At 43.5% G+C, this 26365-nt stretch overlaps 1 protein-coding gene across 1 annotated transcript in view; it reads left to right on the top strand.

Annotated features, from left to right (window-relative positions):
- ADAMTS9 (ADAM metallopeptidase with thrombospondin type 1 motif 9) overlaps window positions 1-26365 on the top strand; it is a 242636-nt gene that overhangs the window by 11039 nt on the left and 205232 nt on the right. Inside the window, exon 3 of the mRNA XM_066596646.1 lies at window positions 9017-9179. Within this exon, the coding sequence (XP_066452743.1) occupies window positions 9017-9179 (163 nt within the window). The remainder of the gene's footprint in view (window positions 1-9016; window positions 9180-26365) is intronic.

Genomic DNA, 26365 nt, shown 5'->3' with positions numbered 1-26365 from the left:
AATGCGGATTTTACACTGTGGACCTGCTACTGAATGTCCGCTGCAGACACTCTGCAGCATATTCCGCCCTGTGTGGACATAGCCTAAAGGACTTTGTCCAGGGCAAAAAAAAAGGGTCTGCTCTTTTTCCTGAAATAGTACCACATCTATCTACGGCTGTATCGGGTATTGTAGGTCAGCTCTATTCACTTTAATGGGGATGAGATGCAATACCAAACACAGCCTATGGGTAGACATAGTGCTGTTTCTGGAGAAACAACAGACCCTTTTTTTCTAGCCCTAGTCTTAAGGCATTATGGAACCTGTATCTGCACCCAGTGACATATACAATCCTGATGGCGGGAAAAGTTTGTGGAGACTTTTTTTTTCACGTCACAGTATAAGAGTCATTGTGTTTTCAGCTTAGGCAGCACAAACATAGCTGACAGATGTATCACTCCCTAGCATACAGCCTATAATGTCACACAACTGCACAACACAATTGTGAGGAGGCTGAAGCAAAAGGTCAGCTCCCTTTTCCACTGTATTAAGCAGATGCCAACCCAGCCACCCAGCCTATAAAGAAGGGAAAGCTGATATATTTTATAAATCACTTGGCATTTCCCTTCATTTCTGCCTCTTCTGTAAATTACTGCAATGGCCGAATCTTAAGGCCCATTTACACGGAGCGATGATCGCTCAAACAATAGTTTGAGTGACAGCTTTGAGCGATCATTTTGCATAAACTGTTAAGTAGCTACTCAGCTACTTAAGAGCAATTAAGTGTGCAAATGAAGCCTTAGCTGAAAGCAGTTAATAGCCTGAGGGCTCTTATCTGCATTCAGATCCTTTGTTCTCCAGCTGGAAAAAATGCTATCAGCACTCCCTATCAGAACTGCTGATAAGGCTGAAGGACAATTTTTAGGTTGGACTGAATTTGACCTGAATTTGACGATCAGCTAGCAGTGCACGAAAAGTTTAGACACAACGATTATCGCTCAAACGATCGCCTTTTAGCGATTTTTTTTAGCAATCATCGCTCCGTGTAAATGGGCCTTAAGTGGCTTCACATCTGTGTCAGAACCTCCAGCCAGAAGTTTTGTCGCAGATCCAGCTGAAAATACCGGCTCACAGCGCTTTTTCTGCCATCCCAAAACTGGGCAACTGTCCAGAAAGCGGGTGGACCCCATTACAGTCCATGGGGTCCACCTGGCACAGTTTGGTTCCGTCTACAGATAGAATTATTCGGCCGTTGGGGTTCCCCTTTCTTGTTCCCTGAACAGAGCAGGAAAGCGGAATCCCCAGAGCAGGTTTGAAATCACCTTTATACTACTGTGAATGGGATTTTAAAGGGGTTGAGCGAAGAAAGCAACCTTTGTTCATATTCCCTATTAGGACATTATAGAGCAGTCTTCTCCAGTCAGGACTCCCCCTCTATAACTCGGAACAAAGAGCTGCTCTAGAAGAGCAGCTTCCATGCGGGCAAACTTTGTGCCATCCTTGTATACTAGGGCAGTCATATATCTGAATCGCCATCATGTAATACTACATTTAGGCCTCAATATAGCCTGGGAGGACCTTTGAAAACTCTTTGCTTGTTCCATTCCTGTCTGTATCACGGACGAGAAATGACACATGCTAATACAGGTCTATGCCCTATGTCTATGTAAATTGGACTGTACACAGACAGGTGACCATGTGCTTTTCGAAATGAGTTGTACCCAAGCTTCTTGGGCGCAGAGAATCTAACCCATTGATTACAATGGGATCATAGACATTTTCCGTTTAGGATCTGCTCTGTTTTGTGTAAATTTGTGCACTAAAGGTCCCCATAGAAGTCTATGCAGGGGGTGCAGAAATTTGCAAGATGAGATGTGCAAATGGGAGGTGCGCAAACAGGTACAGATGCGCAACATGCTGCACAATTCCTTGAAAAAAGAACACATCTGGAACTCATTAAGCTAAATAGCCATTTAAATAAGGGTGTATTTGTCTGCTGTACACAAATGAATAGTACAAATAAGCAAAAACGCATGTGCTTGTGTTAAGGTATGTTTAGATGGAACGATCATTCAAAAAATCGCTAGGTTAATTCAATTTGAACAATAATCATTCAATGCAAACATAGCAATTACTTATCATTGTTCATTTCATGCTAGTATGGAAATCATCGTTGGCTTGTTCGCTAATCATTTGGTTTAAATACCGATTATTCAGTTGTTCTCATTCACTTATAGAGAATATGTGAACGACTGAGCGATTTAGTGCCCAAACAATTTATCTGCCTGTATAAGCAGGCTGCGCATGGGAACTCTGACATAGTTCGCTTATTTCCTCGTCTGAACGATAAATCGTTAGGTGCAAAAGCACCCTAATATTAATAAGTCATTAATAAGTCATTTCCCCCTACTACTGCACTCATGTTGTCCAACTCTTCTCACACAGTAGAGATTGCCTGTCTGAAGCAGTGCTGATGCTGCTGTAATCACAGGACTTAATAATAATAATCTTTATTTGTATAGCGCCAAGTTATTCCGCAGCGCTTTCAAGCACAGGGGAACACAAACAATAGGACAGTTACAAGTGGTATATGAATTATTTGGAAACAAACAGTGTGGGGGTGATTAGGAAGGTGCAGGGGCAGAAAATGAGGCATGATAAAACACAAACAAAACTGTAATTACATGTAATATTTAGTTTTTTGGAAACAACCAGGGAAGGGGTGATAAGGAGGTACAGGGGCAAGAGATGTGTATGATGGGCAAAGTAGACAATGTGGGGAGCCATAGTGGGGCACGGGGCATGTTGTGGGTGGGGAATTTGGATCAGCAGATTAGATATGCTTCCTTAAAGAGGTGTGTTTTAATTAGCGAATTTTCACTATAGACAGAGAGACAGGTTCTTTGACCAATTATTTTAGTTTATTTCTGGATCATTAGTAGTATGCTTAAATTCTACTGCATATAAATGAACGAAATTTGAAGCTCTGTAACAGAATATCTCAGCTCTGACTCCAATAAAGGTATACTATGAAATTAACCAGCACAGAACTTTGGACCTTAAAAAGCCATGGTTTAAAAATAAAAATTGGGTCTTCCCAATAAAAGCTACATTTCATATTTGTATTAGTCTCTTACCACGAGACCAGTGGATCCACTAAAATAATTTGCAGGACATTTCGACTTAACTTTCTAAGAGCAATCAAACTGTCATGGAAAGCATTAACTCCACGTTCCTTAAAAGTAAAAACCATACATGCGACTGAACAATATCCTGTTATTTTTAGTGTGTTCTAATGCATCCAGGGGTCAAAATAACAGGAAGATACCGCTTGCCAGTTTACCTCCTGGACATCATTTCAAATGATTGCCATCTGTCTTTAATATACATTATAACTGCTTTTCTGTAATGGCCTAATACACGTTTTCCTGTAGGTTATGGCATGTTTTTTTTAATCATTTTTGCATACAGTCAGTAGGAAGGGAACCTGGATAACTACACGTAGTCAAGGATGATTTTGTGTAGTAGTTTAGAAAGACCATTTCCCCTCAGAATCCGAAAATAGATGGAAATATTCCTGAGGCTCTGAGTTAGGTGAAGTATTTTAAAGGGTTACTCCAGCGAAAACACACTTTTCTATGCCCTTCCCCCTCTTCCTGATTGATTGCCTGTCACACTCTGGAGTTCTCCTCTGTATATTACAGTCACTTTCAAGTAGTGCAGCCTTCTGTCTGATACATATCAGCCACCATCTTGATGGTGAAAATTTAGCTTTCACTTTCTGATCAATCCCATCATGCATCAGCACAGCATTAGCTACAGGTTGTACCATTGCTACCTGCTGGGTGAACAGTTGTTGAAATATTATTGCTTTGTATATTCGCCTCACTCATAAGTATACAGTAACTGTAATCTCCTTTATTATACCTACGTGACAGAAGCCTCAAATCATCATCAGTAACTGTGATAGGAGAGTCCTTGTCTCCCTCTAGGCAGTTTCTGTGATAGGGATCATGTAATAGCCTTACACAGACAGAGGCTTTGTTCCCACAAGCGTATATCGGCCGCTGTTTTCACAGCCGCCCGATAAAGGCTACGATCAGAGGAGATAAAACTTGTGAACGGGCGCACAAATCTAACCTTTGTGCGCCCATTCAGATGGCATGGGCCCCGACGCATATACGCCATGCCATCCCCCCTTCCCTCCCCCTCGCCGGCCCACCTCCTCTCTGGCTGTTTGCAATAGGAGGGGGTGGGATGGAGTTAAGCTAGCAATGCGAGGAGGCGGGGTGGCACTTAGCTACGCCCCCTCCCATTGCAATCAGCTGGAGAGGAGGAGAGAAGAGGGAGTCATGCTGCTAAACTCCCTCCCACCTCCCTTCTCTATCCGCTGTCATTGGCTCCCATAGGAGCCCATGCAGCGGCCGATGTATTCCCGCCCAAAGGATAATTCCAGGACTATCTTTTCGGCCCGACGCTTTTACGGCGCAGGAATATAGCCATGTGATCTGATGCATTGGAATCCAATGCATCAGTTCGTAGTGTATATCGGCAACCATGAAAACAGCAGATATACGCTTGAGGGAACAAAGCCTAAAAGAAAAACTGACTAGAAGATGAACACATAAACACCCAAGTAGATCTAAGCCCATCAGAACTAAGATCAGATGACCATCCAAGGAGAAAGATAACAGGAGTTTCAGACAGAGAGGAATAACTAATAGAGATGAGCGAGCGTACTCGGAAAAGCACAACTCACTCGAGTAATTTCGCTTTATCCGAGTATCGCTGTGCTCGGGTCTGAAGATTCGGGTGCCGCTGCGGCTGACAGGTGAGTCGCAGCGGGGAGCAGGGGAGAGCGGGCGGGAGAGAGGGAGAGAGAGATCTTACCTCCGTTCCTCCCCGCTCTCCCCTGCAGCTCCCCGCTCCGTGCCGGCACCCGAATCTTCAGGGACGAGCACAGCGATACTCGGATAAAGCAAATTACTCGAGCGAGTAGTGCTTTTCCGAGTACGCTCGCTCATCTCTAATAACTAACATTAGCTCTCTTAAATATACTGGGGGATAGCTGCATAATGAGTAAAGAAAAAAATCACAAGAGTGCCCCTTTAAGGGCACCCACCCACTGGCGATTTTTTTTCCCTGCGAAATTCGCAGCATTTTTTTCTCTGCAGGGGTCTATGGGACTTGTAATGTTAAAATCGCGATCGCGCAAAATCGCGATTTACCGCGAAATCGCGATTTTGCGTGATCGCGATTTTAACATTACAAGTCCCATAGGCCCCTGCAGAGAAAAAAATGCTGCGAATTTCGCAGGGAAAAAAAATCGCCAGTGGGTGGGCGCCCTAAGGTTGGGTTCACACAGGGCGGAATCCCGCCGGAAATCTTGTGTTTTTGCCGCAGAGAAAAACCGCGAGACTTCCGCCAGGAAAGCGCAACTTCAAAACCTGCGGCACTTAGCCGCGGGTTTTGGAGCAGCTTTGGCTGCATGCTTTTCCATTGCGGCCGGCGCTCCTATAGAGAGGAGCATGGCCGCAAACAGAAAAAAAAATAGATATGCTGCTGCCGAGGAATCTGCGCTGCAGCGCCGGCTAATGCCGTGACGGATTGTCCGTCCAATATAGGCGAGATTTTTGACAAATCTCGTCCACATGGCTGGCAAATCCTGGGATTAGTGGTCGCAGGCAGATTTGCAGCAGCGAAATTCTGCACTGAATTTCCGCGGTAAATCTTCCCTGTGTGAACCCAGCCTAGTAATCTTTTGAGCCATTTGTGAGTAAACGCTGGTGTCAAAAATGGTAATAATCACCAATAAGACACTGTCTTATAGTAAATTTTGACCCAAAAAAGGCACAGTGTCTTATTTTCAAGGGGAGTGGGGGCATATACTAACCTCGCAGCCGACGTCTGTGTCCCCCGCGATTGTCTCCCCGGCGCTGCGGCAGGCTGCTGTGTAATCCTCCCTGCTGTCGGAGGATTTCTCTCTCTGATAAATGGGGCTTTGAATTCCCCTGGCATCAGCAAGTGAGCTCTGTGATTGGATCGAGCGCCAGCCAATCACAGCCGGCGCTTGATAAACCAATCACAGCCATTCAGTGATGTCATTTTACCTAGTGTAGCTAGGGCTTATTTTTGGGGGAGGGCTTATATTTCACCCTCCCCCCAAATCAGTGTAGGACTTATTATTGGGGTATGTCTTATTGTACGTTGGTTCCTCGCTGCTTTGTTTACATGGAGCAATAATTAGGATTGAATGTTCTTTCAAATGTTCTTTGGCAGATAAACCCATGTACAAATGGCCTTGATATCTCAACCGACTCTTTGAGGTTAAATCAACTATGAGCTAAAAATTGTTGGTGTATAAAGTAGTTGTAGTTTACTTTAAAGTCTACAAATTATACATTTGCAGACATTACGTTCAATTCTTGTAATGATCAAGATCTCCTTGCGCCAATGCTGTACATCTGCTTACAGTTATTTGGCTACATTACCTGTCATAATGACTAATTTGTTGTTTATTGGTTCCATCACCACAGACATTCCAGATCAGTCAGCATTGAAATGTTGAAAGTTCTCGAAAAATATGATCTGAGACTGAAATGCATATCCGTCAAGATGTATACTGTAGATATACCACATACTCAATTTGTATGGCCTTGTAAATGATTGGTTCAAGATGGTTGTTGTATGTCTATAAGTTGTAGATAATAATTAAACCAGGGGTGGAACTATAGAGGGTGCAAAAGTTGCAGTTATATGCAGGCTTAAGCCTGAGTTCACACGGGTCGAATTTGCTGTGGTTTTGCCACGATTTGCCGTTGCATATCTGCACTGCCGCAGTGCGGAAATGCAGCTGTGGTTTTTCAAGACATAGCTTGTCAATTCTTTTGACTTTTCCGCAGCGCTTTTTTGTCCATAGACATCTATGGCCGCAGCAAAATCTGCTGCAAAAGTAAAAACACGCTGCGGAAAAAAACGCTTGCGGATTTTCCGTGCCGAAAAAGCACAGAAAATCGGCAAGACAAAAATAACCTTGAAGCGGTTTTGCAAAACTGCAATGGAAAAAACGCAGCAAAATCCGCCCTGTGTGAACCCAGCCTCAGGGTGCGTTCACACGAGCGTAGGCGTATTTACGTTCGCACGAGCGCAACGTATATTCGCCGGAGAGATCGTTTTTCACCGATCACGACCAGAGCTAGAAAGCGTATTTTCGTTTGTTCCTACTTTGCAAACTATCTTTTCGGCCATCGAATATGCGTTGGCGCGTATTTCGGTCGCATATGTTCCGTTTTTTTTTTCGGGTTGCCGTTTTTACGCGCCGTAAAATCGCCCATGTTAACGAATACATTCGAAACCATTGCCTCAGATGGTCACGTATATACGTTTGGGCGCAAAAACGCGCCGCTTATGCGCTCGTGTGAACGCACCCTAAGGGTGCCAAAAAGCCCCATATGAGGAGACAAGTACTATAAATAATGAGTACTGGCTAGCTGGAAAGTGTTAAGGCCCATTTACATTGGACGAGTGTCAGGCAAACGATGTATCCCTGTATCCCCGTGCTCCCGTGGAGCTAGCACAGCTGGCTCGCACACGGAGCGGCCAGCAGGGGGGCGGGGCAGTGCAGGAGATTTCTCTACTCTCGCTCCCCTGCCCCTCTTCATTCACATAACACAGGCGCTGTTCGCTACTGAACGGCCGCTGTTTAAACGGCACTATCAGCAATGATTGTCATCGCTCATCATTTGGGCTGCTAAAAGATTCATCATTGAGATTCAGATTATGCCTTTAAATTTGACCATTGTCCCAATAAATCAACAATTTGTCCAGACTGTGGCATTGTATATTATTGTGTTTGCAATTAATGGTAATATAGTTGGGCATGATGATAAATACTATCTTTACCAGTAGAGCATTGAAGTTAATGCTGGCCTTAGGTAAGATATTACTCTTTTTTTTGGCGCCACATATGTCATAAGAAAAAACAAAATATATTGAACTGATTGTACAGAAAGCAGCAAGAAATCAGTATATCCACATAAGAACTGCTCAGTAAATAAATACTGTACCAGAACCAAGCTCAATACATAAATACAGAACCAGAACCAAGCTCATAACATAAACACAGTAGCGGAGATAAGAAATTGTGTTGCAGGGGCACAATAGGCTGACAGCAGCGCCTCAGAACATCAGTGGGAGAAGAGCCAGGAGGAAAATGATTCATGTAGCTCACAAGATGCTCCTGCACAAAGGAATATTTTTTGGACAGGCGGACTTAAAGGGGCCAATTGCCCCCTGCCTGGATCTGTCTGGTACCCCCCCCCACACACACACACACACACAGGCTGGTGGCCAGCACCTTGTGCTGTAGCTAAGGTCAGCCATGATGGCAGATGACCTCTTTAGTGTTAGATGGTGTTTTTCCAGTTCCACCAAGGAGCTTTAGTCTTGGTTGGAGTCAGGGCCCAAATATAGCACTCATCAAACTAAGCTTCATCTTGGATATATTTAGATCAAATGGGTGCAATAGTAGTAAATATAATATAGCATGAATGAATTACGAAGCCTGAGAAGTATAAATCCTCATATTTAGGCCATAAAGGTATGAGACCACCTAGGCCTAGAAGATCAGAGAATGTAAACACAGTAAACATGTATATAATATAGACCAAGATGGTGTCTGCACCCTGACACTAATTTCATCCTCGCTTCTTCCGGGAATAAAGACAGAGGACAAGAGTACCCATATATAAATCAACAAAAGATCTATAGGGCATGGGAAACATACCTGATGATTAATTATTCAAGCCCGCATATTTAGGCTGCCTGTCCACGGGCAGGTTTTTATTACGAGATCCGCGACGATAAATGGCCCGCGGGCCTCGCATGACACGCTTTCCGTAGGCTAACTATGGAAAGCGCATCCTGACGTCTGTGAGCGGAGAATCATAGCGATTGCTTGGTATAGTTGCAAATTATCACAATTTTAAGTAATATTTTTTAACCCCTTCAATCTCTCTCCTTTATTTACTATTCATAGCTTGGCACGTTCAAGTCTCAGGACGGGGACTATTTTGTTGAACCTTTGCTCTCAGCAGATGGGGGAGAGTTTGATGAAGAAGAAAACAAGCCACATATAGTGTACAGACACATCACACCTCAGCGAAACGCATCAAGGGAAGCAAAGACATGTGACACAACAGGTAAGAGAATACATCTTACCTCTGAAATGGTTAACTGTTCATAAATCATTGACACGTTTTATGTGTGACCAATTGGAAACTAAATCTGGGGTCCTTGTAGTAGCGAGACTTCAGAGCAACAGTTATGGCCGTAATGCCAGGCCCGATTTTGCATGGGTACCTCAATGCATGAGAAAAAGCAAAAACATCCAAGATAAAAGAGGGTGTAGAGCAGAGGTCCCCTACTACGTTTTAGAAATATATTGTTTTATCGACGGCATTTTCTACCTTTTCATTGTTTGGTGTTTGTGTTTTCATTGTTAGTCATTTTACACAAACTAGATTAGAAATGGGGGCGCTATTGCACCAGTGTTAATGAAAAGTGTCTGTGGTTAAAAAGTGGTACTGCATCTTACAAGTGTGTAAATTTAGAAGATTTAAATAAAGTATTTTAAGGAAGCGCAATTATTTACATGTTAATCAGCAAGGACGTTACTCAGAGAGAACAGCTTTTATAATGGTTGATACATCCCTTTAACGAGAGCAAGAAGGTGAATGGACATCAAGGGTTTCTGATTTATGGTCCGAGAAAACTTGTGTACCTGTTATTACAGTGCTGGCTGGAAGGGTGCACATTACCTAATCTAGGGTCAGTAGCTGAATGCTTTTATATTATAGTATATGTCATTACTCTGCTGACACCAAACCTCACCGTCATATGGTAAAGCCATTGGACTTTCTGCCCACAGTAATCATATCCTGTACAGCAGAAGGAAAACAACTTTATAGACAACCTGAGGAAATAAGTGAAGAAACGACGATGACGGCATCTCCTCCGAGCCCTAATATATCTGAAAAACATGTTTTCCTTCAAGTGACTTAGATGATTTTTCCATACTAAAAAGGCCATTCAATAGATCCCACTATTTTTTAAAGACCATTGAGTTTTTAAGTGCCATTACTATTTGGATAGCAATTATGGAGGAACCATTCTTAGTTCTTGAGTGAAGGGCAGACACTTGCAAAGCAAAAAGGGTTCTTAAAGGGAATCTGTCAGCTCAAATATACTGTCTGAACTGCAGGTATCATGTTATAGAGCAGGAGGAGCTGAACAGATTGATATATAGTTTTAAGGGGAAAGATTTAATATATCTTCTATTTTATTCCTTTAAACCTCTGCACATTTTGAGCTGAACAGTCCAATGGGCGGTTCTATTAGTGACTGACAGCTATAAGTGCATGACTGTACATATTTGATTGGCAGGGCTTCACTGCCTGGGATTCCTGCCAATCAGCTGAGCCAGACGTTCGCATTGGTGGTCAGAGTCAGAAGCATAATAGAAGGCTTTACTTCCACTAAAATCAATGGGAGTGATGTCTTCTATTACACTTCCGCCTTTGACCACTGATGCAGACATCTGGCTCAGCTGCACTAAGAGTGGGGTCAGGCCGTCTATTGTAATTGGCCTGAGGAAGATGAACCGCTTTGTCTTTGTGAGACTAGAGCTCCTACATCTAAGACACCGAATTCTGCTCCTGTTTCAGCGTGCCTTGGTATCTCCTTTTTCTTCTGGCATCTGATCAACTATGGATGACCTATTCTTAGAATAGGTTATCAATAGTAAATGCCTGGAAAACTCCTTTATACTAATTACAATTTTAGATATAGTGAGGATTTTAGTTATCATAAGGCAGTAACTAATCTTCTCACTGCCTTTGTAGTGGCCCAGATTTGGGGTGTCTTTTAGGTATGTGTAACATAGTATGTTAGGCTGAATGAAGACAATGTCCATCTAGTTCAGCCTGTTTTAACCCCCCTCCTCCTTGTTGGTCCAGAGGAAGGCGAAAAAAAAACCAACGAGTGTATGTTTATCTCTTGTGAATTGTCTTTTGTGTATCTGTGTGTACTCGTGCTGGTTTATGTTCTATGTTCGTGCTAACAAGCTTTGTAGTGGCAAGTCTGTCTTCTCTGACTTTGTGTGTGTGGCATTGTGGGCGTTTTAGATAAGTTGGGAGGCGGAGTCTAGAGTAGAAAAGGGGAGTTCAGAGATGTAGTCGGTGGAGAAGGACATGTCACCGTGGCATATATCCCCTCCGGGGACTGAAGTTCAGAGTTGAGGATTCCTGCTATGATAGTCGGAGGAAGTAACAAGCAGGTAAGAAAAGGCAGAATCATGTGTTTCTCACCGTGTCAGGGGCATACCCCCGGGGATCGTCTATGAGATAACTGAGACTGAGAACACCTAGATATCGGGAAGGAAAGTGACTTCTAAGAACATGTGTGCAACAGAGTTGCATTGGAAGGAAAATCAAAGCTGGATTCTGTGAGTAAAGAACAACCATGTACCACCAGTTTAAAAATTATCTTTCTGGCTGTCGACTCTTTTATTTAAACCAAGTGACCGATCACTCGAGAAGAGGTGCTGGTGTCACGTGACATATTACTTGGGAAGTATTACCACCATTGACTGTTGCTTGTGTTTGCATTGCGCGCGACCGAGCTGGACTATGTTCCGCCGTTGTCGGGAGAGATCGCAGTGCCACCCATGATAACCATCTTAGTTTCCGGTGGTCATCCCTGTGATCGCAAACCTCCACTTGGATGCCGCACCTTGATGGCTTGATTCCAGAGGCGTGGAGCAAACTGTGCAACATACATGCAGATTTTGTTGTCAAAATTGGTGAAGATTTTCAGTATGTGATTCTGAAGTAAATGTGACCATATTTGACCAAGCTGGACATTGGCTTGTGCCAGGTTAGCATGATTGGTTGGTTCATCATGGCAGTCCAGATGTTTGGACAGTGGCATACAGAAATGTATTGCTGGTGCTGTTTAAAATAAAAAGCATTAAACTTTATTAAAGTTGCCAAAAGTGTATTCGTTGGAAGGCTGTGCCACATACCAGGTGTTTTTATGTTTATCTTCAAGATAAGCCTTCAAGGGTAGATCACCAATGGCCTGCCACCCAGGACCCCCACCACTGAGCTGTTTGGTGGCTTTGTGTGCTTATGCAGGAAACAGAGAGCTCTGTTCCCACAACAGTGGCCTGATTTGGCATTACATGCCAAGTTCCCATTGTAGTGGACCTGCTGATCTACTATTGATAGCCCATGGAGAGGATAAACCATCATTAGTTTAAAGGGAACCTGTGAACTGCCTAAAGTACTATGAACTAACTTACAGCAGTTGGTCAAGGAGCCAGGTGCTATATATTTTGTACTCACCTATTTCCTGGTTCCCATGGTACCCACTACTGAATTCTGCACGCCGCATGAAAATCGGACTCTTTTCAGAGTCTTGTGCACCCTCTCTCTCATAGACAAGTATAGGAGAGTGCATGCACAGGACCTTGAAAAGAGGCATAGACTTCAACGATGAGCACAACGGGAACCACGGAGTGTGTGAATATATAATATATCGCATGTCTCCCTGTCACCTCGCCTACTGGCATCATAAGTTAGTTTATGGTACTTTAGGCAGGTGACAAGTTCCCTTTAAAGTGGTTTTCCAATGAGAATACCTCAGGATAGGTCATCAATAGTTGATCTGCTGGGGTTCGGCACTCGGGAACACGACCGATCAGCTGACCGGGCGCATGCTGTCAGTGCCACAAATATACAGAGGTCGGAGCGGAAGTCTCCTGCACTAAACTCTGTGTAGTGGCCGGCTTATTGAAATCAATGCGAGCTGCTGCTGCAGTTACAAGCGCCGGCCACTACACAGAGGTCGGAGCGGAGACTTCTGCTGCTTCAGCTCCGACCTCTGTGTATTTGCCGCGCTGACAGCATGGGCCCACTCAGCTGATTTGTCGGGGTCCCGAGCGACAGACCCCAGCTGATCAACTATTGATGACCTATCCTGAGGTCATCAATAGTACTTTCACTGGAAACCCCTTTAATACCGGAATCTCTTTACCTTCCCACACCCATGTTTGCAAGATCTATTCACAGGAGGACACCTGTACAGGGTTCTCACCACCCATTAAGATATGCAGCCATCCTGACCATGGCCCCCTTTTTCTAGGGACCTCGGAGCCTCACATGGTCTGTATGTGGTTTTGTGGATCTCGTGACCTATTTCTGTTGGAGAATTTATGATTGAAGTATCAAGTTGACGACATCACAGCTTTGTACACCACATTGAGTGCTGCCAGTCATATTGCTCATTGTTTCAGGATGTCGTATTGGTGATCTCATTGGAAATTATAGTGCCATCAGCTCAATGCACCACTGTGCCTCACTGGATTAATGCCGATGTCAAACCCTCGTGATCACATACTGATGGCCTTTGTTTTCCCAAAACACCCCTTTAAATGAGAGGAACATAACAATTGTGGCTGTGCATTTTAGTATACTTGCATCATTGTAGACCATAGAAATAGATCAAGTCAGGGTTTGTGTTAGATACAATTCAAGAATTACAAAACTGCATTGCCCATAATGTCAGCTGCAGAGATCACTGTGCAGCCGGGGAACCTTGTTGATTTCACCAAATGTGTTCTCCATCTTACATCTGAGCAGCAGTTTCATTGGATACCTGAATCACATGACCTAACCCTATATAACATAGGCACAGTATAACTAGCAGAAAGCTTACGGTTGACACAGAAGACACAGGACACAGAAGCTTCATCACATGCATGCCTATATAACATGTGGCCTGTTGTTAGGGACAGATATTCTACAGATGATATATTGCTGCTGGTGTGAAACCAGCAGAGAACCAAAACAGGGATTGCATTGGAGGCAGCAGAGAAAGAAGCTGCATCAAATTTATATACTTATATGAAACATGGTCTTTACATTGGAAAGGGGGATATTTCTGCTGCTGTCTACATATAGCAACAAAGTAGACTGACAACCTATGCTTTTGTGTGGGGAATATTGTAGTTCTCTGTGGCCTCAGACGTTGTTCAAAGTCGCCTATCCGGCCACTATGGGTTATTTTCAGGCCTTACATAGCTAGCTTACTTTTCTGCAATCTACAAAGTTATCAAATTAACTGATAAGTTCCGTAAAACGTCATTAGAAAGTAAACAAAAAAATAAAAAGGAAACGTGAAGAAAACAAGGGGTAGGGGACGTGTGGTGGAGGTGGTAGCGGACGGGCCAAGTTGACACTTGAAGTGGCTCCCACTGAAGCAACAGTTCCACATTCTGCAGGAGTGAGGCAAGTCTGCTGCCATTCCCTAGAAGTGGTTCTGCCTAATGGATGACACTTCTTCCCTCAACTACCACTACCACCTCCTCTTCCTCCCAGTCGCTGGCACACAGCAGTCAGTCTGCACAGGTCAGCCATGAGCTTCCCCTTCTACTTCAATCCCACAGGCTAATAGCTATAAAAGCCTTGTATAAGGTCATCTGACCTCCGATCTTCATAATCCAGTATCAGTTTGCTTTGTTATATATGGTAGTCAACTGAAAATCTAATTGCTAGTCCAGTTGATCATTCTGTTCTTGGGTTAAGGAAATTAGTTTTCCATGCACTGACTTTGTGGTGAGCTTCTGGTGGTCCTGTCCTGATAAATCTGAGCACAAAGAACTGCAGTGCTAGGCCGCCTGTCCACGGACGTTGCATTTTCAAGCAGTGAGTTTCTGCCGCGGGAGAATACTGAAGTCACGGCGATTTTTGGTGATGAACCTATCATTATGATCGGTTCAATGTGGAAAATCGCGGCATGTCGCAATTTGTATACGCGAGCGGAAAATCGCAGCAGATTTCCGCTCGTGTACATCGGGCTGTGCTTTCCATAGTTAACCTATGGAAAGCGTTTCATGCATTACCCGCATGTGGATTATCACTGCGGATAACGCAATGAAATACCGCCCATGGACAGGAGGCCTAAAGCATGGAGGAAAGCAAGTAGCCTGAGATTGTTATGAGAAAGGAGGTATATATTGGTGGATAGCTAACAGAACAGAGCTAATAAAAATACAGCCAAAATGGAAGAAACAAAAACAGCAGATAACCATTATCTATATAAGAGTGTTTCATTCTGTGTCAACTTTTCATTAACTGATCATTTTGCATTATGGGATCTGTGCCTGCAATATCACACCTGGCCACAGCACAGTGTATGGAGCTATCTGCTTCCTGCTCCATATGCGGTGACTTCGGCCCGGCGAACAGCTAATTGGCTGGGATTCCAGGTGACATCAGCTGTACTGATCGGTTATTGATGACCTAAACTAAGTCATCAATTTCTAAGAGTTGCAAAACCCTTTTAATGCAAGAGTCTGAGGATGAATGCAGAAATGCTCTGGATGAGTTGATTAAACAAGAAACAAAGATCTTTGAAGATTTTTATTGTGGTTCAGTACAAAAGCATGAATGGAGTAAGATTACCATCACGCCGACCCTTACCCGCATTACAGGTAATGAGGCGGAACAGGGAAGCACATGTGCTTGTATGACTGCCAGCTCACTATTTTCTGGAGTTTTAGAAAATGTCTACGACTATATATATATATATATATATATATATATATATATATATATATATACATGCATATATATATATATATATATATATATATATACATATACACACTCACACACACATAATACAGCTAAAATATAATATACACACATAATAATATATTGATTATTTTCTTTTAATTACTTCTTAAAGGGCACCTCTCATAAAAGAAAAAGCACCTGTAAACATAAGTTCTGTAAAAAAAAAAAAATGTGCGAGCTAATACCAAGGTCCCAATATAAATGCATTGGCCTCTGCGCTAGAATGCGCAATTTTTCATACAGCCATTTTTGGATGTGGCAGAGGAACACTTTTGCCTTCTCAGACACCAGGTTCAACTGTTACCTCTCCATGGCCTATAGCTAATGGTACCTCTAGGCCAGCTTCATGTAGGCATATTTGTGCGTGCAATACGCAGAGAATAGAACCCATTGATATCAGTGAGTTCGTTAACATTTCCCTATTATGCACATTTCAGTCACGCAAAAAAAAGTTCTATTTTTCTGTGTATTTGCGCACCAAAGATCCCCATAGAAGTCAATAGGGGGTGTGCAAATGTGGATGCAATACGCAAGCCCATGCAAAACGTTCGTGCATGCGTAAATGTATTTACGCCAGTGTGAAGCCGGCCATACACTGAGCAACTATCGTTCATATAGTCGCTTTGCAAATTCGTTAAAGTATATGAACAACAGTTGTTTGCTTTTACAAGGAGCATTTATTATTCATTAGTTCTTTGCCAGCATGTCATTCGTAGGGAAGACCTCCATGCAGATTTGTTTGCAAGTCATTCAAGTACGAAAAACTGTGACTTTACAGCAGATGACTTTTGATCAACCAGTGACTATATTTTAGGTGAGCTGAAATTAAATGACTACCGACTGGTTGGCAGATTATTGCTTGTCATCCTCCTGGTGGCCAAGGAAAACGCAGCCAGGGAAGCTGAACAAAAAGCAATACTCAGCAGCTAGTCCGGGTCCCTCCCGCTGGTCTCCAGGCAGGATTCTCTGCACTTATCAGCGCCGACAGGGCATATTTAAGTGGTAGCGGGGTTTGAAGACCCCGCCTTCAGCAAGAGATTGCTCTGATTGGTTCATCAAGCACTGGCTCCACCAATCAGAGCCAGCGCTCGATGCACCAATTACAGCCATCCATTCTTATGGCGCGATTAGCGTGGTGCTGAAAATGCCACATTAATCGTGGAAAAAAGCCTGTGTGAGGGAGGCCTTAGGCTAGTTTTATACGGGCGATTGCGATATCGCCGCATTTTTTTAGCTCGATTTTCTCTCGGCTCCATAGGCAAATGTGGATGATAAAAAAAAGAGCAAAATGCAGGAAGATAGGGCACGCCGCAATTTTTTTTCACGCAATATCGCATGAGTGAAAACAATGCAAATGTGAAGGAAACCATTGAAAATCATGAGTTCATAATTCTGCGTTTTCACTCACTCTTGCATCAGGAAATAAAATCACGCAAGTTTTTTGCCCGTGTGAAACTGGCCTTATACGCACTTTTCTGTCAAACGCCATTTTGTCAGGCTGCCCCTCTGCTGCCATCTGTCGCTCAGCAACAAAATTTACCAAATGTTAGCGGAAATGCTGAAACTCTATTGCCATACCGCCATCATCTTCTGACACTATGTGCCACCATACCGTAGGAGGCGTTAGTTTTGGAGCGCCCTTTGTATAACGCCACTTCGTCTTATTGCTAAGCAGCCTTGGGGGACTTTCCAAGACCACCATACCTTTTTGACTCCTATGACCCCCAACCCCAATTTGAGTCAGGTAGTCTCCATACAGCTTTTCCTTCATTATGATGTCAAGCTCTTCCCTCATCTCCAGTAAGTAGGAAATCCTTGATGTACACCCCAGTAACAATGTTATACCGCTAAACATAATGCCGCCAAGACAACGACGGCAAGATGAAAGCCAAACAAATTTACTACCATTTGTTCCAACGCATTAGAGCAAAGCTTTACTAGGGAGATACTAAAATAGATAAATATCGCATTACCGACGGATATGTGGGGGGGGGGGGGGGGCTGTTACTATTATAACGTTAATGGAACAATGAAACACTCTTCTAGTCGCACATTACAGCCCAGGATCTGCTCCACCTACACAGCTAACTGCAGAGTTTACAGCGATACTTTATGGAAGCACGGGCATTAAAAAAATCAGCTCTCAGCGCGCGATGAATCTCCGTGTTTATTTCCGTAGACTTGTTTCGTGACACGGCAATCATGTAGATAAGTGTGCCGTAAAAAGACTTACTCGGCTGTGTTGACTGAGCTGTCAGCAGCCAGAGTGTCTGGAGAAAGAGAGCAGGGCTTCAGGAAGGGTGGCTTAACACAGGCGTATAAGCATGTGCAAAATTTGCGCGCACAATACGCAGAGAATAGAACCCATTGATATCAATTGGTTCTTGCATATTGTCCGTTTTTGCACGCATGCAAAAAGATGCTCTTTTTTTCTGCGCATTTGCGCACCTAAGAAGTCTATTGGGGGTGCGCAAATGCCTCACCAGCCAGGCATCGGGTCGAGCTTTGCTGCGGGAATCCCATATGCGGGGTCCGATCCGCCCCTGTGCAGGCGGCCTAACTCAGGTGTGAAAGCAGCCCAAAATGACACAAACTGAGAGCAATGACAACAGTCCGTATCTGTACATATACCAATGAAGATAACAGATCAGGGAACAGCAGCTTGTCTACATTTTCCTAAAACTTAGAACACAGTAATAATCACAGTAATGTAGCATTTTTCTAAATAGGTCTCAATCCAATATGTCTGAAACTACGTCTCATGAGAATTAGACTTAGGTGTCCCCGCAGTGCTTTATCGCTGTTTGTAAATACTGGGTCTGCCGTATGCCTGCGAGTGTGCTGCATACACCTGCGCATCAATGTATTGCATATGGACAGCGTTACATACACTGCCAATAGAAAAGTATAGAGCTCACGCTTAGGGTTTGCACCTTTGTCACGAAAAAATACCGGGCGTGGCTTATTACGGCATATTATTTGACCTCCAGGCACCCGGTGGCCTCTAGTGATCACAACCTCACTGGCTGTTGCATCACTTGACACAGTGGCCCCAGTTGAAATGGCCATCCCCACAGTGTCCCCAGTAGAAATAGCGACCCCCCACAGTGGCCCCAGTAGAAATAGTGACCCCCACAATAATATTAACCCCCCTCAGTAATATTATTAACCCCCCTCAGTAATAATATTAACTCCTCAATAATAGTAACCCCTCTCAGCTATACTAACCCCCCAGCAATATTAACACCCCCCCCCCCCCCTTAGCAATAGTAGCAACTAGAGATGAGCGAGCATACTCACTGTCGCAACTCACCTCTCACCCATGCCGGCAGCCGAACCTTTTCTTCCGAGCGGGCAGGTACTCGCTAAGGGCAATGCTCGATCGAGTAATTGCCCTTAGCGAGTATGCTTGCTCATCTCTAGTAGTAACCTCCCCATCAGCAATAGTAGTAACCCCCTCAGTAGTAATAGTTCCCCCCAACTAATATACTGTAAGACGCACCCTCGACTTCCCACCCAAAATTCTGGAAAAAAAATTGACATAAAAATAACCCCTAACTACACTACACTATTTGTTTTCATGTGAAAGCAGTCTCACATCGCTGTGGGGATGAAGGGAATCACCGCCGCAGCTGACACAGGCACAACGGAGGAACACAGAGTTCTCCCATTGCTCGCAATGAAGCCGGTGCTGCTGCCGCCGCCGGCCCCACTGACGATGATGGGAGATATTGCAAAAAGATAGGACATGCTACGATCTGTTTTTTAACGCATAACATCACATCATGGTGCCATGCAGGAAAACATTGCTAATGTGAATGAACCCATTCAAAAGAATGGGTTTGATATGCATGCAAGATTTGTGCGTCTGAAAGCGCTCAAATCTGACGCAATTTTCTCGCCAGTGTAAAGACGGCCTAATGTGCATGGATCCATGAAAGTCCATTGACTTCATTCACCGCTTATGATGCGCCCGTGAATCACATGTGTCTATGCGGTGAAAGAACAGCCGTGGACATGAGTCCTTATGGCTAAATGTATTTTTGTATGTAGTAATGTTGTTATATGTATATCATGTCGTTACTTCATCTGCATCAGCTCCATAGACCCCAGCTGCTGCAGCCTATAAACCCGGTTAAATATAACTACTAGAGTAACTCCACCATTCGGCTATTTCTGGCCCCGGTGACTGTGTTGTCTATCAGAAGGCTGGAAAACAATGCATGGAAGTAAACAGGGAAACTCCAGATTGTGAAGCTTTTCGGCTGCAGGCCTCAGATATGTATTTATGTGCTGCTGGTTTTTATCATCTTTTTATGTTTTTTTTATCTTATCCCGGTCCTTTCTTTGTCTTTGTGATAATGTTGATGAGATGAATGTTCTACTGAGATACAGGATGTGTTAATCTTTCTTGATATCATGGGTAAATATAGACAAGTATCGGCCCTGAACATAATTTTAAGGCTGGATTCACATGACCGTATTTGCGCACCTTTATGCATGCACAAAATTTGAGCATAGAATAGAACCCATTGATTTCAATACTCTTTTTGCCTGTGCATTTGCACAGGGAAAGCGCACATATTCGACTCATTACAGTAATTGGCTATTTCAATGGCTGAGAGCATTGTCGTGTTTTTGCGTGCACAAATGTGCGCCATTTGAACGCACAAAAAGTACAATGAAAACCTCGCAAATATGCAACGCCCATTTAGCAAAAATGCAGCATAAATTTAATATGTATATGCTCGTGTGAGTACGGCCTTAGGTCACTAATGTCCTCCACCGAGTCCAACATGCTATAAATCATTGAGTATTTGGTTGCCAAAGAATTCTGTGACCACATAATAACATATAGGCCTTGTTTCATCTGTGTTAAATCCACATCCTCTTGATTGCAATAGGAGTCCATGCTGAAGTTCATATGGCGCAGACTTTTACGGATGTGGATTTAAAATCCGCTTTGCCAGTCTGATCATCCCCATTGACATCATATTGAAATCTGGATGATCCTCCATCAATAAATCATGTCTATGACCAGTTCTATAAGGCCGGCGGCACACGAACGGCAGCCCGCAGCGGAATCCAGCCCTATGCGTGGCCAACGACCACGCGCACCTTTGATTTTCTGAATTGCGTATAACCGCGGTCATGCGCAGTGCAGATTTTTTTTAAAAATCTCTGTATTTACCATGCTGTCACTAGGTGATGACGCAGGTACCCATGTATCGCATAGCAAAACATGTTCCGAACGGTATTTGCAGCGGATCCACGGTGCAAATCCATTCGTGTGCAGTCGGCCTAAGAGTGCTAGTGCTCTGCAAAGTTTCTCTGCCACAAAATGCAGACAAAGTTCTGCTAATTGCAGCTAGCACCAGGACATCAAACAATATGATAAGTCCAAGTGCCAGTTGTATAGATTATATCGTATAGTGAGTGGACGGCAGGGGCGTAACTATATAGGCTGCAGGGGATGCGGTTGCACCCGGGTCCAGGAGCTTTAGGGGGCCCATAAGGCCTCTCTTCTCCATATAGGGAGCCTAGTACTATGAATAAAGCATTATAGTTGCGGGCCCTGTTACAGGTTTTGCATTGGGGCCCAGAAGCTTCAAGTTATGCCTCTGTGCAGCATGGTTTAGGTATGGGTACGGGTACAGATACAGATAGAGGGGGGGGGGCGCAGCTCACCTTTTGTATCAGGGCCCCTGAGCCTTTAGTTACGCCCCTGGTGGGCGGGCAACCGATGCAGTTACTGGTACACTGTGGAGGCATTGCTATAGCAGTTGGACAACAAAATAAGCCTGGCTGCTGCATTCAGGATAGATTGGAGAATTTGGTAAAGAAAAAAAACAATTTTTAACAAGGTGGAGTAGTTGAGATGAGAATTAATCGGGGCAACGATAAGAGTTTTTGATGCATCCACAGTAAGAAAAGGGTGAATTCTGGAGATGTTTTTAAGGTGCAGGTAACATAGGGAAATAGCAAACACTGGAAATTCCAGCAACGTACTCGCTGTTAGAGTTACCATCTTTGTAGGTCTCACTCAGTAGGTCTATAGCCTGTTAGAGCTTAGCCTTCATCCAGAGACAGTAGGGTCAGTGTTGAACTTGGGTCCAGCAGTAGTAATGAGGGTCCACCCTCCAGCTATACAGAACATGTGATGTCCACTTTTATTTGCATCATAATCCTTTCTGTCATCATCATACACACAGGTAATAACATCAATAGGGTCTAAAAGGTTATCTGTAAGCCATCCCGTAAGGAATAGACCCTAGCGGTGATTGTCTGCAACGTCACCTCCAAATAGGGTTGTCTATTGGCGCACCATTGTGTCCCAGTATTGTGTCAGAGCCGAGACCCACTGGAAGATCCCGTAGTGTTCTTAGTGCACCAGACTGACCCTACTGTTGCCGAATTAGTTGACAAGAAGGCATAGGGTTGTCATGTAGGGTAATATTTAAATTTTCAGCTGCCCTTTCTCTGTATTATACCTGTTTTGTGCATGATTAAATGGAGTTACTGGAGTTAACGATTAACACTTTAACACCCTGCAGCTCACCCTGTGCATTGATGTTGCACAGTTGCCCGAGACTTTTCCCACACACGGGGTTAAGTTTTATGTGACAAGGGATTACATTGGATATTGTTGTGCAATAATTAACTTTTTAACTTTTGCTGCTTGGCACAGTCACATGTTTAGATTACAAGTGTTACATTATGTAGTCACTTGATTTGCTGATGATTATAATAAGACTTGTATTCACATCTGATATACAAGCAGCTCTTCGACCCGAGCAAGTTGGGCAAGATCCAAGAGAACAGAACCATGATCCAGAGGAGAAAAAAGTTGCAGCTCTCCACTTTTTTCTTACAAAGTAAAACCATAGAAAGGAAAATCCTTTGCAACAGCCAATCTATCTGGCATGAACCAAGATCTATCTAATTGATATCTGCCTAGTGCCTACATACCTACCTAATGAAGCCCGGAAAGCATTCTGACAGCATAATTGGGTCATGCAACAATATTTTGCATGAGGTAGAGCAAGAGCAAACTTAACTGAAGCCGATTCATCTGACGCATAACTAGATCTATAGCTTGGCTGATGTCCTTACAAATGATGTTGCTTGTAGGTCATCATTTCCTTAATTTAATGCCCATGTTTTTGATGAGGTCTCCTGGGTTATTTCTATTCGTATACAACAATGATATCTTTCCCAATTTACTGTTTTTAGAAGCTGATATACCATTCAAATTGTTATGACTGAAACTGAGTAAAAAGAACCCGGAAATTAGAATGGAGGAAATTGTGCCACATACTAATTAGTTCAAAATGAAAAGCCGGCCTAAAAATAGCATGGAGTATATGAAAGGTCACTCCGGATTACGCAAGACAAATGGGACCTTCTACACGTAACATAAAACAAACCAAATGTTTTAGAAATTAGGTGGCAAATTTTCAGACATCGTGATTTCTGCGTCCTCCTGTGTATTTCTGTGTGGATTAACCATGTATGTGGTATGAAAAGTAGTAGCGATTTTCAGAAATCAGGGGCTTCAAAGTCAAATAAAGATAAAGTCTCTACGGGCCTGATGTTTTCGTATGCTCTGCTGACATTTCTATTTTAGTAAAAGCTTGTATTTCCCTATAATTCCCTATATACAGTATTATAGAAATGGGATGTTAGTTGTATCAGTCAGGCATAAGATATGTAATGATGGAAGGAGCAATGTAGGGGTGCAAATACCATATCTGCAACAAGTGCAGTTGCACAGAAGTCTAGGAGGAAATGGGGGCCACTGCCAGCTAAAAGGGCCAGTATATATACCCCAGTATATATAAGTGAACTAGCCCATAAACTGTGGGTAGAGTCTCGGGCTCCTCTGGCTGCCGGGTAGGAAGGGACACAAGAAGCTGGGGCTATCACTTTTCCTGGACAATCTGATTGCAGCGTGGGTGGGTCAGGCTGACAGGTCGGGGTTGATCAGCAGCCCAGGTCATCTAACCCCACCGGTGGGTAGTCTGGACATCCCAGCCATTTTCTGGTGCACCTTCCTGACGGCCAGAATAACAGACACAGTTCCTAGGGTACATGACTTTGTTGCGGGCCTAGGATTGAGGCCCTTACAGGAGATATTGGATGGGGGAGACCCCCCGACTGGAGTGTGGTATCAGTATTTACAACTTTGTCAATATTAGGTCCCTAGGTAACTCCAATCTCTCAGGCGCCCTACAAACTCTTTCGAGAATTTGTGCCTCTCGACTCAGGAGAACCTATCTAGGATCTCTGTGTTGTATAGACTGCTATTGGAGAGCAACACTCAGGAGGAAAGCAGGGTGCTAGAACAGAGCTGGACAAGGGACCTGGGCGGAGGTGTCATAGAGGAAGGCTTTTGTGTGACCCACAAAATTAACGTGTCCAGTAGGATACAAGAATTTAATTACAAAATCTTGACAAGATGGTATAAGACGCCAGCTGAGCTAGCCAGAATCTACCCGCAGTATCCAGATATGTGCTGGAGGTGCCTCCAAGAGAGAGGGACCTTTATCCACCTCTGATTGTCCTGTCCATTAATCCAACCCCTTTGGTAGGAGATTATGGCTCTTTATGTTGCAGTCTGTAGGAACCTGATTAATATCACCCCAAAATTGCCTTGTTGTCAATGATTCCAGGCTCACTGGCTTGAACGTAGGAATCTCTGCTGAGGTTCTTTCTACTTGCCATGAGGCAAATCATCCCTAGGAAATGGAAGTCCACTCCTGCTCCCGCGAGGCTGATGTGGATGGAGTCTCTAGACAATTTGAAATATATAAAAGAGCTTTATGCTACGGATTAGCTGAGATACACTTAATTTTATGCAACATGGGCTGTCTGGATCCACTTTAGGGCTTCTCCAGGATTGAATACATGGCTTGCTAGTGGGATCGCCCATCTTGATCCGCTGGTCACTATGTGACTCACCGTTCGACTCTGATGGGTCGAAGGCTGCTTAGTGAACCCCAGTGCTTACCGAATAACACACCTTCATCACTTATATATATGTTTATGTCCTTTCCTCTTTGTTGCAGGGAATGTAAGCTATACTGATTTTAGACATTATTCGATTTGTGAAGTGTTTTCCTGCGTGTATGCCTTTCCTTATTATATATTTTCTTCAATTTATTTCAAAAATTGAATAAAGAGTCTGGAGTTTAGTCATGGAAGAGTCAGGACTCAGCAAAGGGAGGTCTCAGTTTGCAGTACATATGGAAGAGGCAGGTAGCATAGTCAGATAGGAAGCCAGGGGTCAGCAACAGGAGGTCTCAGCTGAATAGTAGAGGAGTAGCAGTAGTGGAGCTTGATCAAGGCTTGGAGCACAATAATCACACTAGGAAGGAGGGGTCAGGACCAGCTTTATATAGCAAGCCTAATCAGAGATAGGGTGGAGTCAGAACAGAGACTGGATAGCAGGATTCGGCAAACAAGCCTAAAGTATTCAGGCAAACTTGTCCAAAGGCTTGGCTGGCTCAGCAGGGAGAGCCACCAATCTGGAAGCAGGAGGTTCTGGGTTTGAGTCCTGACACACCTCTAGACGGGTGAGGGTGTTATCAGATGCAGTCTAGTTCTGACTGAAATCTAACTGTGCAGCTCTTTTTGAGGAATATGGTCTTTACTGTTATAAATCCCTGGGGTGTGTCACCAGAGTAGATGCTGATTTGGTTGTGGGAGAAGACAGATCTTTCAGGAAACTGATTGATGAAACACTCTTGCTGTTTCTTCCTGTACATGAATGGATTTGGGAACCTTTCCCTCTGGCAAATACCACACATATCATCATTTGTTTCTATGTAATTCAACAATATCTTTTTTTACTGTAAGGCATTCATGATTATTCCAAACATTTCTTTTAGTTACTTATCACTTTGTAGACCTGGTTGAAATCAGATCTATCAACTTTCAGGCTCCCGTTCTAATGGGAGTTGGTCTCAAATAGTTGTGGGAGAAGACAGATCCTACTGGACACTGATTGATGGTACACTCATGTTCCCTAGGCACAAGATATAATAGATGATTATACATCAATAACAGAGATATTCTAACAACATATACAACATACAAACACCTAACAGCCCATCTGATCTGAAACTATACAAATAACAATGCCATCTAGTGACCAGATAATATGAAGCAGATAACCTGGATTATACGTATAAGAATACTCTACTTCGCTGTCTCCTCCTAAACAACACTGCATTCAGGAGTTTCTCAGAATGGCTGCCAAAAAGACCTTGCAGGCAAACTGTCCACCAGCCAAGGGGATGCTGTAATGAGAAAGATATTGATGTTTGACATATGATAATGCTAAAGGTAACCAACCAGGAGTATAACTAGCTTCTGTAAAGTGTGAGCCCTGGTTATAATGTCGTAATAGGGATGGCGGTCACTGAAAGAATCCTACCAATAATGTGCAACACAACAGTACTTAACTATGCCAGGCCTATGCTTGACTTCAAAGATGGTAAAAATGCACCTGTGGTCAGATGCCTTTATCAGAGGGCAAGAGTCATATTTGGGGACTCGCACATCTCCCTTATTTTGGTATTTATTTTTATAATACCCAGTCCTGTAGAAAGCCTGAAAATAATACACATAACCAGTAAATGTCAATGACATCAATACAGCTAAAATTAATGCAATCGGGCTCCTCT

The sequence above is a fragment of the Eleutherodactylus coqui genome, chromosome 3, assembly GCF_035609145.1.
Source record: "Eleutherodactylus coqui strain aEleCoq1 chromosome 3, aEleCoq1.hap1, whole genome shotgun sequence".
Lineage (NCBI taxonomy): Eukaryota > Metazoa > Chordata > Amphibia > Anura > Eleutherodactylidae > Eleutherodactylus > Eleutherodactylus coqui.
Note: the sequence above shows the minus strand (reverse complement) of the source record. Positions and strands in the feature narration are given on the sequence as shown.